The 14976-nt window shown below is 39.1% G+C and overlaps 1 protein-coding gene across 1 annotated transcript in view; it reads right to left on the bottom strand.

Moving 5' to 3' along the window:
* Positions 1-14617, bottom strand: part of CPAP (centrosome assembly and centriole elongation protein) — a 46471-nt gene extending 31854 nt beyond the window's left edge. The window contains exons 1-4 of the mRNA XM_082675752.1: positions 14525-14617; positions 13583-14092; positions 12744-12867; positions 6180-6479 (exon numbers count right to left, since the gene is read on the bottom strand). Of these exons, the coding sequence (XP_082531878.1) occupies positions 6180-6479; positions 12744-12867; positions 13583-14026 (868 nt within the window). The 5' untranslated portion in view covers positions 14027-14092; positions 14525-14617. The remainder of the gene's footprint in view (positions 1-6179; positions 6480-12743; positions 12868-13582; positions 14093-14524) is intronic.
* Between the last annotated feature and the right edge of the window lie 359 nt (positions 14618-14976).

The raw sequence follows: 14976 nt of genomic DNA, 5'->3' as shown, positions 1-14976 counted from the left end.
AATAGGAACATACGTATCAATAAGCACCTTAAATGTAAATGGTTTAATGCTCCAACCAAAAGACATAGACTGGCTGAATGGATACAAAAACAAGACCCATATATATGCTGTCTACAAGAGACCCACTTCAGACCTAGGGACACATACAGACAGAAAGTGAGGGGATGGAAACAAATATTCCATGCAAATGGAAATCAAAAGAAAGCTGGAGTAGCAATTCTCATATCAGACAAAACAGACTTTAAAGACTATTACAAGAAACAAAGAAGGACACTACATAATGATCAAGGGATCAATTCAAGAAGAAGATATAAAAATTGTAAATATTTATGCACCCAACATAGGAACACCTCAATATATAAGGCGAATGCTAACAGTCATAAAAGGGGAAATCGACAGTAACACAACCATAGTAGGGGACTTTAACACCCCACTTTCACCAACAGACAGATCATCCAAAATGAAAATAAATAAACACAAGCTTTAAATGATACAGTAAACAAGATGGGCTTAATTGATATTTCTAGGACATTCCATCCAAAAACAACAGAATACACTTTCTTCTCAAGTGCTCATGGAACATTCTCCAGGATAGATCATATCTTGGGTCACAAATCAAGCCTTGGTAAATTTAAGAAAATTGAAATCGTGCCAAGTATCTTTTCCGACCACAACACTATGAGACTAGATATCAATTACAGAAAAAATCTGCAAAACACACGAACACATGGAGGCTAAGCAATACACTACTAAATAACCAAGAGATCACTGAGGAAATCAAAAAATACCTAAAAACAAATGACATGAAAACATAACGACCCAAAACCTATGGAATGCAGCAAAAGCAGTTCTAAGAGGGAAGTTTATAGCAATACAATCCTACCTCAAGAAACAAGGAACACCTCAAAAAAACAATCTAAACTTACACCTAAAGCAATTAGAGAAAGAAAAACAAAAAACCCAAAGTTAGCAGAAGAAAAGAAATAAAGATCAGATCAGAAATCAATGAAAAAGAAATGAAGGAAACAAGAGCAAAAATCAATAAAACTAAAAGCTGGTTCTTTGCGAAGACAAACAAAATTGATAAACTACTAGCCAGACTCATCAAGAAAAAAAAGGGAGAAGACTCAAATCAACAGAATTAGAAATGAAAAAGAAGAAGTTACAACTTACAGTGCAGAAATACAAAGGATCATGAGAGATTACTACAAGAACTCTATGCCAATAAAATGGACAACCTGGAAGAAATGGACAAATTCTTAGAAAAGCACATCCTTCTGAGACTGAACCAGGAAGAAATCGAAAATATAAACAGACAAATCACAAGCACTGAAATTGAAACTGTGATTAAAAATCTTCCATCAAACACAAGTGCAGGACCAGATGGCTTCACAGGTGAATTCTATCAAACATTTAGAGAAGAACTAGCATCTATCCTTCTCAAACTCTTCCAAAATACAGCAGAGAGGAACACTCTCAAACTCATTCTACGAGGCCACCATCACCCTGATACCAAAACCAGACAAAGATGTCACAAAAAAACAAAACTACAGGCCCATATCATGGATGAACACAGATGCAAAACTCCTCAATAAAATACTAGCCAAGAGAATCCAACAGCACATTAAAGGGATCATACACCATGATCAAGTGGGGTTTATCCCAGAAATGCAAGGATTCGTCAATATACACAAATCAATCAATGGGATACAACATATTAACAAACTAAAGGATAAAAACCATATGATATTCTCAATAGATGAAGAAAAAGCTTTCGACAAAATTCAACACCGATTTTTGATAAAAAACCCTCCAGAAAGGAGGCATAGAGGGAACTTTCCTCAACATAATAAAGGCCATATATGACAAACCCACAGCCAGCATCGTTCTCAATGGTGAAAAACTGAAATCACTTCCACTAAGATCAGGAACAAGACAAGGTTGCCCACACTCACCACTGTTATTCAGCATAGTTTTGGAAGTTTTAGCCACAGCAATCAGAGAAGAAAAAGAAATAAAAGGAATCCAAATAGGAAGAAAAAGAAAACTGTCACTGTTTGCAGATGACATGATACTATACATAGAGAATCCTAAAGATGCTACCAGAAAACTACTAGAGCTAATCAATGAATTTGGTAAAGTGGAAGGACACAAAATTAAAGCACAGAAATCTCTTGCATTCCTACACACTAATGATGAAAAATCTGAAAGAGAAATTAAGGAAACACTCCCATTTACCACTGCAACAAAAAGAATATAATACCTACGAATAAACCTACCTAAGGAGACAAAAGACCTGTACTCAAAAAACTATAAGACACTGATGAAAGAAAATAAAGATGATACCAACAGATGGAGAGATATACCATGTTCTTGGGTTGGAAGAATCAACATTGTGAAAATGACTATACTACCCAAAGCAGTCTACAGATTCAAGGCAATCCCCATCTTGTCAACTACCAATGACATTTTTCACAGAACTAGAACAAAAACTTTCACAATTGGTATGGAAACACAGAAGACCCCAAATAACCAAAGCAATCTTGAGAAAGAAAAATGGAGTTGGAGGAATCAGGCTCCCAGACTTCAGACTATACTACAAGGCTACAGTAATCAAGACAGTATGGTACTGGCACAAAAACAGAAATACAGATCAATGGAACAGGATAGAAAGCCCAGAGATAAACCCATGCACATATGGTCACCTTATCTTTGATAAAGGAGGCAAAAACATACGATGGAGAAAAAACCACCTCTTCAATAAGTGGTGCTGAGAAAACTGGACAGCTACATGTGAAAGAATGAAATTAGAACACTCCCTAACACCATACACAAAAATAAACTCAAAATGGATTAAAGACCTAGATGTTAAGGCCAGACACTATAAAACTCTTAGAGGAAAACATAGGCAGAACACTCTATGACATAAATCGCAGCAAGATCCTTTCTGACCCACCTCCTAGAGAAATGGAAATAAAAACAAAAATAAACAAATGGGACCTAGTGAAACTTAAAAGCTTTGCACAGCAGAGGAAACCATAAACAAGACGAAAAGACAACCCTCAGAATGGGAGAAAATATTTGCAAATGAAGCAAATGGCAAAGGATTAATCTCCAAAATTTACAAGCAGCTCATGCAGCTCAATATCAAAAAAACAAACAACCCAATCCAAAAATGGGCAGAAGACCTAAATAGACATTTCTCCAAAGAAGACATACAGACTGCCAACAAACACAGGAAAGACTACTCAACATCATTAATCATTAGAGAAATGCAAATCAAAACTACAATGAGGTATAGTACAATGACCTCACACCAGTCAGAATGGCCATCATCAAAAAATCTACAAACAATAAATGCTGGAGAAGGTGTGGAGAAAAGGGAACCCTCTTGCACTGTTGGTGGGAATGTAAATTGATACAGCCACCATGGAGAACAGTATGGAGGTTCCTTAAAAAACTAAAAATAGAACTGGCATACGACCCAGCAATCCCACTACTGGGCATATACCCTGAGAAAAGCACAATTCAAAGAGCCATGTACCACAATGTTTATTGCAGCTCTATTTACAATAGCCAGGACATGAAAGCAACCTAAGTGCCCATTGACAGATGAATGGATAAAGAAGATGTGGCATATATATACAATGGAATATTACTCAGCCATAAAAAGAAACGAAATTGAGTTATTTGCAGTGAGGTGGATGGACCTAGAGACTGTCATACAGAGTGAAGCAAGTCAGAAAGAGAAAAACAAATACCATACGCTAACACATATATATGGAATCTAAAAAAAAAAAAAAAAAAGTGGTTCTGAAGAACCTAGGGCCAGGACAGGAATAAAGGCACAGATGTAGAGAATGGACTTGAGGACACAGGGAGGGGGAAGGGTAAGCTGGGACGAAGTGAGAGAGTGGCATGGACATATGTACACTACCAAATGTAAAATAGCTAGCTAGTGGGAAGCAGCCGCATAGCACAGGGAGATCAGCTCAGTGCTTTGTGACCACCTAGAGGGGTGGGATAGGGAGGGTGGGAGGGAGGCTCAAGAGGGAGGGGATATGGGGATATATGTATATGTACAGCTGATTCACTTTGTTATACAGCAGAAACTAACCCAACACTGTAAAGCAATTATACTTCAATAAAGATGTTTAAAAAAAAAGAAAAAAACACAAGTCTTCAAAAGTTTAATGTTATGGAGAAAAAGGTGTGGGCTTTCCTAAGTTAAAAAAGACTAAAGGACTTCCCTGGTGGTCCAGTGGTTAAGACTCCATGCTCCCAATGCAGGGGGCATGGGTTCTATCTCTGGTTGGGAAACTGAGATCCCGCACGCCTCGTTGTGCGGCCGGAAAAACAAAACAAAACAAAAAAAATAAAATAAAGAGTTGTAACAACTGAATGTAATACATAAACCTTGACTGGATCCTATTTTTAAAAAAACACCTTTAAAAGGCAATTTTGGGATCATAGGGAGAATTCTGAATTGCATTTGCATAGATAAGGTCCCTAGGTATAATAACAGTATTGTGGTTATATAGAAGAATGTCCTAATTTTTACTTGATATTTGAAATGATATAATGTCTGCATATTATTTGCAATGAAATGACTCAGCAAACTATACACAGATGTAAATACAGATATAAATTTAAGTATAGAAACAGGTATATACACACACATACAAATATAGATAGACAAAGTAAATATGGAAAAATATCAACTGTTGCATGTAGGTGGTAGGTATACTGGTAATTACAGCAGTGGTCTTTCAACTTTTCTGGGTGTTTGAAATTTTCCAAAATAAAAGGTTAAGGGGACTTCCCTGGTGGTCCAATAGTTAAGACTTTGCACTTCCACTGCAAGGGGCACGGGTTTGATCCCTGGTAGGGGAAGTTCCGTATGCTGCACAGTGCGGCCAAAAAAAAAAAAAAATTGAAAAGGTTAAGGGAGAGTACTGTTCAAAAAATAAGGAAGAGACACGACCTCTTTAAACCCAGGAATTACTCGAAATTAGGAATAAGTTTTTATCCCAAAACTGCCCAATCCTAAACTGTAAGTATAGACACCTTTTGCCATATCATTTGTGTTTTTCTATAACTTACTCTAAGGAACATATACATAAAAACACCATTAAAATTGAAAACTAAATTAAAAATAATGGAAATGACTCAGTCCTACCACAAAGAACATTAAATACTGATATATTATTTGATGATCTGCATAAAGATGACAACCATTAAAATTACGGTTATGAAGGCTACAGAACGTACCATAGCATTTTCCATGTTGAGTGGGAAAAGAACACAATTTATTATACAATATTTTATGATTACAAAATGTGGAGGGGGAAAAAAAGGCCAGGGAGTGAGCACAGCAACAGGACTTAAAAAAATTTTTAAAAAAAGGACAAGAAGAAAATATACTAGAAATGCCTCGAGAGCTCCATGAGTTTGGACCATCAGACACCGAGTGCCAGTTCTCCGGCAGGCACGTGCTGGGTTCTGGGAACACAGAGGGCCAGCGACGAGTGTCTGGGTTAGGGGGATTCCTTTTGTGAGTAATAACTCCCATCACCAACCTACTGCTCACACTTCACATCTTCTATCCTGTGCCCCACCACTAGCACACACATTTTAACTCAATTTTAAACTTTTCTAAGGTCTCAAGGAAAATGGTGCATGCAGAACTCGCTGCCTCCCTTTTTGAAGACCCACGCTGCCACGCGAGGTTTGAAATTGGCATGAGTTGTCCTGCAATTTGTTCCTGGAAAGTCACAAATTCTATGTCTGGTTCTGTGTCCTATCCAGGCTCAGTGGCTGTGTAGCAGGTAGGATCTCACAATTAAAGATGCAGGGGAGGGTTTCCCTGGTGGCTCAGTGGTTGAGAGTCCGCCTGCCGATGCAGGGGACACGGGTTCATGCCCCACCGGTCCGGGAAGATCCCACATGTCGTGGAGTGGCTGGGGCCGTGAGCCATGGCCGCTGAGCCTGCGTGTCCGGAGCCTGTGCTCCGCAACGGGAGAGGCCACAACAGTAAGAGGCCCGCATAACCGCAAAAAAAAAAAAAAAAAAAAAAGATGCAGGGGACAAGGAAAAATGCAGAAAGGACTTTTCTTGTCTTAGAACAACCAGGTGACACTGTCAGTTAACTACAGAAGAGAGAAAAATAAGTAACTCACCTTTAGGATGGTTATGGTTTTCTTCCTTCAAATCATTTTTTTTCACAAGTGCTTCTTGATGTTGAGCCTCATAAAACAAATTGGGAGAAGCACCACTTTTTGAAGTTAAAACAAAATCTGGATGAGTAGTTCTACGGAAGTTGTTTTGTTCATCGGATAAAATGTTGGAAGTGTGTTTTTTTTCTTGGGTTTGATTCTGGTAGATATATGATGGTAAGAAGGGCGTGGGTTTCTCTACAGTGGCTGAATTTCCTGGAGATCTGTACTTCTGGCTCTGGTCATCAGGCACTAGAGTTAAACCTTACGATTAAGAAAATGAAAAAAACTGATGACTTTCTATAACATTTTCTGTACTACCTGTTACCCCTATTATTGAATACAAAGTTTTCTCCCAAGTGATAAAAGTATCTTTTCCTCATTAATAGGAAACTATGTTTAACAAAATCACGAAATTGTAAGACTCCAAAGTGACCTTTGATTTTTGAATATATTTATACCACGATTCATGTGCAGTTTGTACGTGGCAGAGCTGCAGCACCGCCTAACTCTGGAAGGCACCAATCACGCTCCATCCATGAGAGCACTGCTGGGAGCTGTCAACTCTACAGCCCTGTGACGAATACAGTTAAATGGAGAGCACCAATGCAGATAGTTACAAATAATCTGAATTGCTCCTTGATGATCAGTAACTGCTGTGTCACAACACACAAACGCATTTTCCCTTTATATTACCATTAACATGTTGGTAACCTCAGGTGGTGGAATTATGGGTGACTTCTGTTTTGTACTTTTCTGTAGTTCCTAAATTTCCTGTATTACTTTTTACCTGTTTTGTTTCTTAAGTCTCTACTTTTGAAATCACCCAATAAACAGAGAGAGGATTCCCTTTCTATATACCTCTAAGGTATAATTCTTAGAGGATAGATGGCAATACTAGCCATCCTGCCTGCTGTACCAGTCCCTTGAAATCCTGCTACTTTCCTCTGTTCTCCCAGATTGTTTCAATTAAACAGAATTAAAAGACATAATGGGAAGTGTTTCATAAAAAAGGCATGCCACTTATGTCCTATACCATCTGCCTCATCCCCAGCCCACAAATAAAACTGGAAATCAGGTAGGCCCTCATTGAGTATCAGAGTCAACCTCCCTTCCTTAAAAACAATACTCTCCCACTAAATATTTTTAACGAATCGTCAACCCACTTCAGCCTAACAACATCTTTGACAGAAGAGCAACAACCCAAAGCAGCAGCTCTCATAGCATGATCTGTAAACCCCTGGAGGTCTCCAAGACTCTTTCAGGCCATCCACCAAGCTCTAAGCTATTTTCAGAAATATTAAGACAGTACTTGCCTTTTTCACTGTGTTGACATATATACTGATGCTGCAAAGGCAAAATGGAAACCTCCTGGAAACTCCATTCAAAAGCAGTAGAGCAGCACCCACTGCGCTAGCAGTCACTGTGTTCGTCACCGCCATGTACTCTCAGTTTAAAACCAAAACAGAACAGTTCTGCGCTTCCCTGGTGGTGCAGTGGTTAAGAATCCACCTGCCAATGCAGGGGACATGGGTTCGAGACCTGGTCCAGGAAGATTCCACATGCCGCGGAGCAACTAAGCCCGTGCGCCACAACTACTGAGTCTGCACTCCAGAGCCCATGAGCCACAACTACCGAAGCCCGCACGCCTGGAGCCCATGCTCTGCAACAAGAGAAGCCACCGCAATGAGAAGCCCGTGCACTGCAAAGAAGAGTAACCACAACTAGAGAAAGCCCACGCACAGCAACAAAGACCCAACACAGCCAAAAATAAATAATTTTTTTAAAAAAACCTTAAAAAAAAGTTTTACTTAAGAATGTTCTAGATAAAGCAGCAAAAATTATTAAATTTTTAAATTAAATTTTAAGCCTGAGTACATGAACATTCTATAGGACAAAATGAGAAGTACGCATAAATCACTTCTGCCGTAAACCAAGACATGGACTGTGAAATTTTTGAGCTACAAGCTCAACTAGAGGAACTTCCTTGGCAGGCCAGTGGTTAAGACTCCAAGATTCCAACGCAGGGGGGTAGAGTGCCCTTGGCGGGGAACTAACATCTCACATGCCTCGTGGCGCAGACAAAAAAAATCTGCTAAGCTCAACTAGACACTTCTTTCAGGGAACATCATTTTTTTTTTTTTTTTCCGGTACGCGGGCCTCTCACTGCCGTGGTCTCTCCCCTTGCAGAGCACAGGCTCCGGACGCACAGGCGGACTCTCAACCACTGCACCACCAGGGAAGCCCGGGAACATCATTTTTACTTGAAAGAATGAATGACAAACAATGAATGATTTAAACCTCAGTACTTGGCAGGCATTTTCTCGAAGATGAAACAAGTGAGCCAGTTACTTCAAAGAAGCTGACAATACTCGTTGCCAATGATAAAATTTGAACTTCCAAGTAAAAATGAGAATGTTGGAAAACATCTCCATCGCCATGAGCTTGACAACTTTATAATACAGTTATGATGAGATCTGTGGTAGTATTAATGGATATAAATTTTTATAATGAAATATGTCAATATTTTAAAAACCTACATAACTCAGGGAACTATTATTTTCCAAATAACCAATGCATGGTTTGGTTTTACCAAACCAAAGGTGATGAAAAATCCATTCAAAATGCCAAGATAATTAATGAAAGAATAAATAATCATAATAATTTACTACCAGGTTTATATAAAATGTTTTGAAAGGCACAGTAAGTTTTCAAAATGTATGTGTTAAGTTCAGGTATTTTTTATATTAAAAAAAATTATTGATCACTGGCAGTTAACTTAAATGTTGTTCCCAGAAAACATCACTTAAAAGTTTTACTTGTATAGAGAATGGGCTTGAGGACACGGGGAGTGGGAAAGAGAAGCTGGGACGAAGTGAGAGAGTGGCATGGACATATACACACTACCAAATGTAAAATAGATAGCTAGTGGGAAGCAGCCGCATAGCACAGGGAGATCAGCTCGGTGCTTTGTGACCACCTAGAGGGGTGGGATAGGGAGGGTGGGAGGGAGACGCAAGAGGGAGGAGATGTGGGGATATATTTATATGTATAGCTGATGCACTTTGTTATACAGCTGCAACTGACACACCATTGTAAAGCAATTATACTCCAATAAAGATGTTTAAAAAAAAAGAAAGAAACAACATTGTAAAGCAATTATACTCCAGTAAAGATGCTAAAAAAAAAGTTTCGTTTCTTTTTGCCTTATGGAAGGATAAATGCACAGTGCTTTGCCAAATACAGTTTGATGATTAACTCCTGAGTTTCTGTGACTTCCTTCTGGAATCCCTGCTCTTGGTGTTATCTGAGAAATTAGATGATCTGCCTATGACTTTATCTTTTAATGTGACCTTTCTCTTATGCCATGTGCACCTGAGAGAGTAAGATATCAGTAGAGACCCAGACTCTGGAGCTCAACAAACCTCACTCCAGGTGTGGAAATTAAATACAGGTTGGGTACAGCAAATAAAAGAGAGATTATTGTCATTCTACTTAGAACTGTATGATCCCAGAGTTTGAAGGAAATGTACACTCAGTTTATTCCAATCACTCATAGAATGCATAAAGGTATAATATAACATCCCATTGAGTGGTATGGTTTGTAATTACTGTTATTTATTTATTCATTTCACTTAATTTGATGTTTTAAATTGTGGAAGTAATTCTTGCTTATTTTGGCAACTCAAATAGTTCGAAGTATAAAGTTAATCTGCATAAGTCCACATCTTCTTATAAAATCAATCCCTGGACTTCCCTGGTGGCGCAGTGGTTGAGAGTCCGCCTGCCGATGCAGGGGACACGGGTTCATGCCCCGGTCTGGGAAGATCCCACAAGCCGCGGAGCGGCTGGGCCCGTGAGCCATGGCCGCTGAGCCTGCGCGTTCGGAGCCTGTGCTCCGCAACGGCAGAGGCCACAACAGTGAGAGGCCTGCGTACAGCAAAAAAAACAATGTATCAATCCCTTGGAGTAACTATTATTAATATTCATGTACGATTTCACACCCTTTTTTATGCTTATACAAACATCTACAGGCATACTCAAAATTACTTTCAAGAATAAATCATTCTGACCTTGAATGATTCTGACTTTCAGAAACTTCCTAAAATTTTATGATACTTGAGAAACTGAGATCTAGGGACTTCCCTGGTGGTCCAGTGGTAAAGAATCCACCTACCAATACAGGGGACGCGGGTTCGATCCCTAGTCGGGAAACTAACATCCTGCATGCCACAGGGCAACTAAGCCCACATACCACAACAACTGAGCTCGCACACCTCAATGAGAGCCCTCACGCCCAGGAGCCTATACGCCACAACTAGAGAGAGAAAAAAACCTGCACACCACAACTAGAGAGAAGCCCGAGTGCTGCAACCAAGAGAAAAAGATCCCGCATGCCTCAACGAAGATCCTGTGTGCCGCAAGTAAGATCCGACGCAGCCAAATAAAAAAAGAAACTGAGATCTATTTTAATGAATGCAGTAATTATTTTTAATAATCTTTATTTTTAAAGAAAAAAATGGCAAGACATTCTAATATATTTTAATGTAATAGAGCATGAAAATTCACTAATATGATTTCAGATTCCATATTGTGAATAACCGCTAAGAAACGACCACTTGTTGAGTTTGGTGCAGTATCAAAGAAATAACCAAAATTATTTGAAAAGCCTATTAAAATACTTCTCTCCCCTTTTTCCAATTACATGTCCGTGTGAGGCTGGGTTTTTTTTCACATACATCAACCAAATCAACATAACTGAAGAGATGGGAGGCAAAAGTAGATACGAGAATCAGCTGAGTTCTTTAAGCCAGAAGTTAAAGAGATTTTCAAAAACATTAAACAATGCAATTCTTCTCACTAATTTTTTAGAAAATTTTTTTTCATTAAAAAATGTTATTCTCTGGTTGTGCAGTGGTTAAGAATCTGCCCGCCAATGCAGGGGACACAGGTTCGAGCCCTCGTCCGGGAAGATCCCCATGTGCCGTGGGGCAACTAAGTCTGTGCACGACTAGTGACGCCCGCTCAGCCTAGAGCCCATGCTCTGCAACAAGAGAAGCCACCGCAATGAGAAGCCTGCGCACCACAACAAAGAGTAGCCCCTGCTCGCCACAACTAGAGAAAGCCCGCACACAGCAACAAAGACCCAACGCAGCCAAAAAAAAAAAAAAAAAGTTATTTATAGCATGTAATTGGTTATTATTTTAAATGAATTAGTTTTTAAATTTCTAAGTTTTAATTTCTAACACAGTAAATATCAATAGCTATAGCCCATATAACACAAGCTTTTTGGGATCCTCAATAATTCAAGAGTGTTACAGGGTCCTGAAACCAAAAAATGTGAAAATGGCCCTAAAGCAATTGTTTCATAACTCCATGGAGGTAGTTCTTATATTAATAAGTTTGACATCTGCTTCCCTATTGCTCTACCATAGTGCTATTTCTACCTTAAGAACTATCACAGGCTATTGTAAATGATTTTGATTATTATTTTTATGTATTCCATAAAGGCACTCAATTATTTCAAGATACATACCACGTTCCCCATGTTCTCTAAGATAAACATCCAAATGCCCTAAACCACTCTTCATCTGCTACAGTTCTCATCACCAGCACTCCCCCACTCCCCGAGTACCATCCAGCCACACTCTGCACATTCATTTGCCAATCTTTTCTTCTTTGTATTCTCAATGTCCAGCGCAACCTCTGAAGAGAACAAGCATTTTACTGAATCAGTAAAGCATGTCTCTTAAAAGGTAGCCCAAGAAGCAAACACACTGCTCCAGACCGCTGTTTTGCAAACTGTGGGACATAATCCATTTTATCAGCAGACACAACAGATCATGAATGGCATTTTTTTTTAATGACATACAATAGAATAAACAAAATATCCTTGTTACCTGCCAGGCACACCAATAAGAACTGATTCATGAAATTTCTTTGAAATTATGAGTCATCATTTAAGATGGTTTTGTTACTATGCGGCACGGTCAAAAAACTTTCAAAGCTACTGCTCCGGATCACATTTCCACTGCTTTCCCCCCACTGATAAGCACATCATGCTTTCTATTAACTGACCTGGTATACAACAGAAAAACTGTCCTCTACTATCACAGAAGATGTTTCTGGTGCGGCTCTTTAGCTGAGCAGCATGGCTTCTACACATCCGCATCTTTACGACCCTGAGCAGTTTTTCATTCATCAGGCAGGGGTTGTAAACCAGTAGCCCTAGGCCAAATTCAGCTCTGGATCTTTCATTCTGCTGGGTCTTTTTAAAATTTTATTTTATAAATAAATATGAATGCCTTTAAGCAGGGCACACATGCTCCAGAATGGCACAGATCCCTCATCCCAATTATATTACACCACCACCATTCCATAGTTGTCTGCTTGGCTTCTTAAGAAATTGGAGTTTGCAACACATGATAGAGAAATAGTAGAAATGACCCGTCAAACAATGAAAGACAGGAAGTGTAGGTAACTGTCCATCGCTGTACTAAGCAAAGGTCTTACGTAAGCACATAATACCTGGGAGTGTATGCTGCCCAGACACCATGGTGAGCAGCTTCTCCTGTTCCGCCATGAGTCTTTGCAGTTGCTCTAACTGTTGCCTCTTCAGTTGTTCCTGCTTCTTCTGTTGTACTTCTTTCAGCTTTTTAAACATAAAATTAACTTGATTAAACTAACTTAATATTTCTTTATGGACCTTTGCCCCTTACATTTATCTTAATCCCTCCCGTCTCCCTTCTCATATCTTCTCTAATAAAGAGTTTCAAAGAGGGCTCTCTAGGGACATCCCTTGTGGTCCAGCGGTTAAGACCCCGTGCTCCCAATGCAGGGGGCCCGGGTTCAATCCCTGGTCAGGGAACTAGATCCCACAGGCTGCAACTAAAGACCCTGCATGCCGCAACTAAGACCTGGCAGAGCCAAATAAATAAATAAAAATTTTAAAGTTCTAAAAATTAAAAAAAAAAAAGAGGGATCTCTAAGTAACTAAATCTGCCACCAAAACTAAACCCTCAACTAAGAAACAGAACAAGTCACATGAATCCTTTGACTCTTAAAACAGGATAGGTATCAGTACATTTATAATCAACTTTTCTTCCCTAATATTTGGTCAACCATTTCCAATTTAGTTTTTACAAAATGAGGGAGAAACCTAAAGATGTTACCGTAAGTGCTATATTTATATCTTACATATTAAATATGCTTTAATGTTTCATATCAAACAAAAGGCAAAATATGGTATTATGAGGCTTTCACAGTACAGGGGAAGAAACAAAAAGACCTGGAACAGGTGACCTTTCGTCGTACCTGCAATAACTGTGCAATAACACAGATACATATTAAGTCAAATCCCGTTTTACCTGTTCAAGCTTTTTAAAAAGTGGGTCTTTATAAGCCACTTCTTTGAATTCACTCACAGGATCTGAAATAAAGTCATTTTTGTTATCTTCCCAGTGTCCAGGAGCATGCTGACATGCCACTATTTGGGTTCCCTCTTTAGTCAAAGGAAAGACTCTCTGTGTTTCAGATTTATCTGATTGTAACTTGTAAGGGCTGTTGGGCTCCAACTTCTGTTCTTCATGAAGTGAATCTTCTTCACTTATAAAGCTGAAGCTATTTGAAAAATCTGTGGGGTTAATAGGAAAGCTGGTAGAAATGTTCACATTTACTCGCTTCTCTTCCTCTGCTTCCAAAATAGGAAATCCACGATTTAATATGACCCCAGCCCGAGAAGGACTGGTCATCCACTGGGTTAAGAAGTTCTGCCCACTGTTTAACTCTGAAGAGGCTGACATCAGGAACATTTTAGTCCAATGACACTACTGTATTTAAATAATGTAAAAGCTAGAAGAGCTGTTAATTTCCAACACCTGTAGAAACAAGACAGCCAACAAAAATTATTAGTTAAAGTTATTCAACCCAAACCTAACCCAGCACAAAAACCTACTGAATATTTCTTACAGGAAACACTTTAACTAGCAAAGCAATTGGGCAGTAAGTTACATATTTTTAAAACGTCTTTAAAATACCCAAATTGAGGGGATCAAAACTCAAAGTTCCCTTCTGATTTAATCAGTTACTGATGAATTTACACAAGTGCTCAATCAGTTGACCAAAAACTAAGGGAGCTAAAGCATCTTCTAAGTTATTTGATTACCAAAGGAAAAATAGGCCACTATCAATATCCACTTTAACCACGTGCATGCGTCTGGCCCTAGTCCAGTACTGCTTCTTTGCCCAATACGGGGAACCCTGTTCTCCCTAGTCCCAGAACAGAAGTCACCACCACCCCATGGCTTCACCTGGCACTGTCTGCTGCTGTCCGTTCCTCCTCTTCTCTCTTATAACCCCTTGCCCAGCAGGCAGTCTCTCATCTGCATCCCTAGAGGTCTCTGACATCACTGCTTTGGCGTCATCTCATTATTAGTGGTATTTCGCTTCTGTGTTCATAATCTACCAAGCTGTGAGTTCCTTGAAGGTATCTGTATATTCACCACTGTCTAGCACCATCCGTCCCTGGGAGATAGAAGAAACTTGATAAATGTTTGCTAAAAGTAAGTTAAAATTAAATCAGAACTAAGGTTATATTGTTGAAAACAATTCAGTTTTATAAAGTATTGTTTGTGTTCATTCAATGTTCAACAATAAAAATTTCATTGGTTCATAGCACGGGACAGCTATGCTGTATGAATCATACTCTAAAACAACCAAATTCCTAGTGTAACTCTGTGACTAGTGCAACAGATAAGCAACT

This window comes from Grampus griseus (genome assembly GCF_964374135.1).
Source record: "Grampus griseus genome assembly, chromosome: 18".
Taxonomy (NCBI): Eukaryota; Metazoa; Chordata; class Mammalia; order Artiodactyla; family Delphinidae; genus Grampus; species Grampus griseus.
This window is presented reverse-complemented; position numbering and strand designations above follow the sequence as displayed.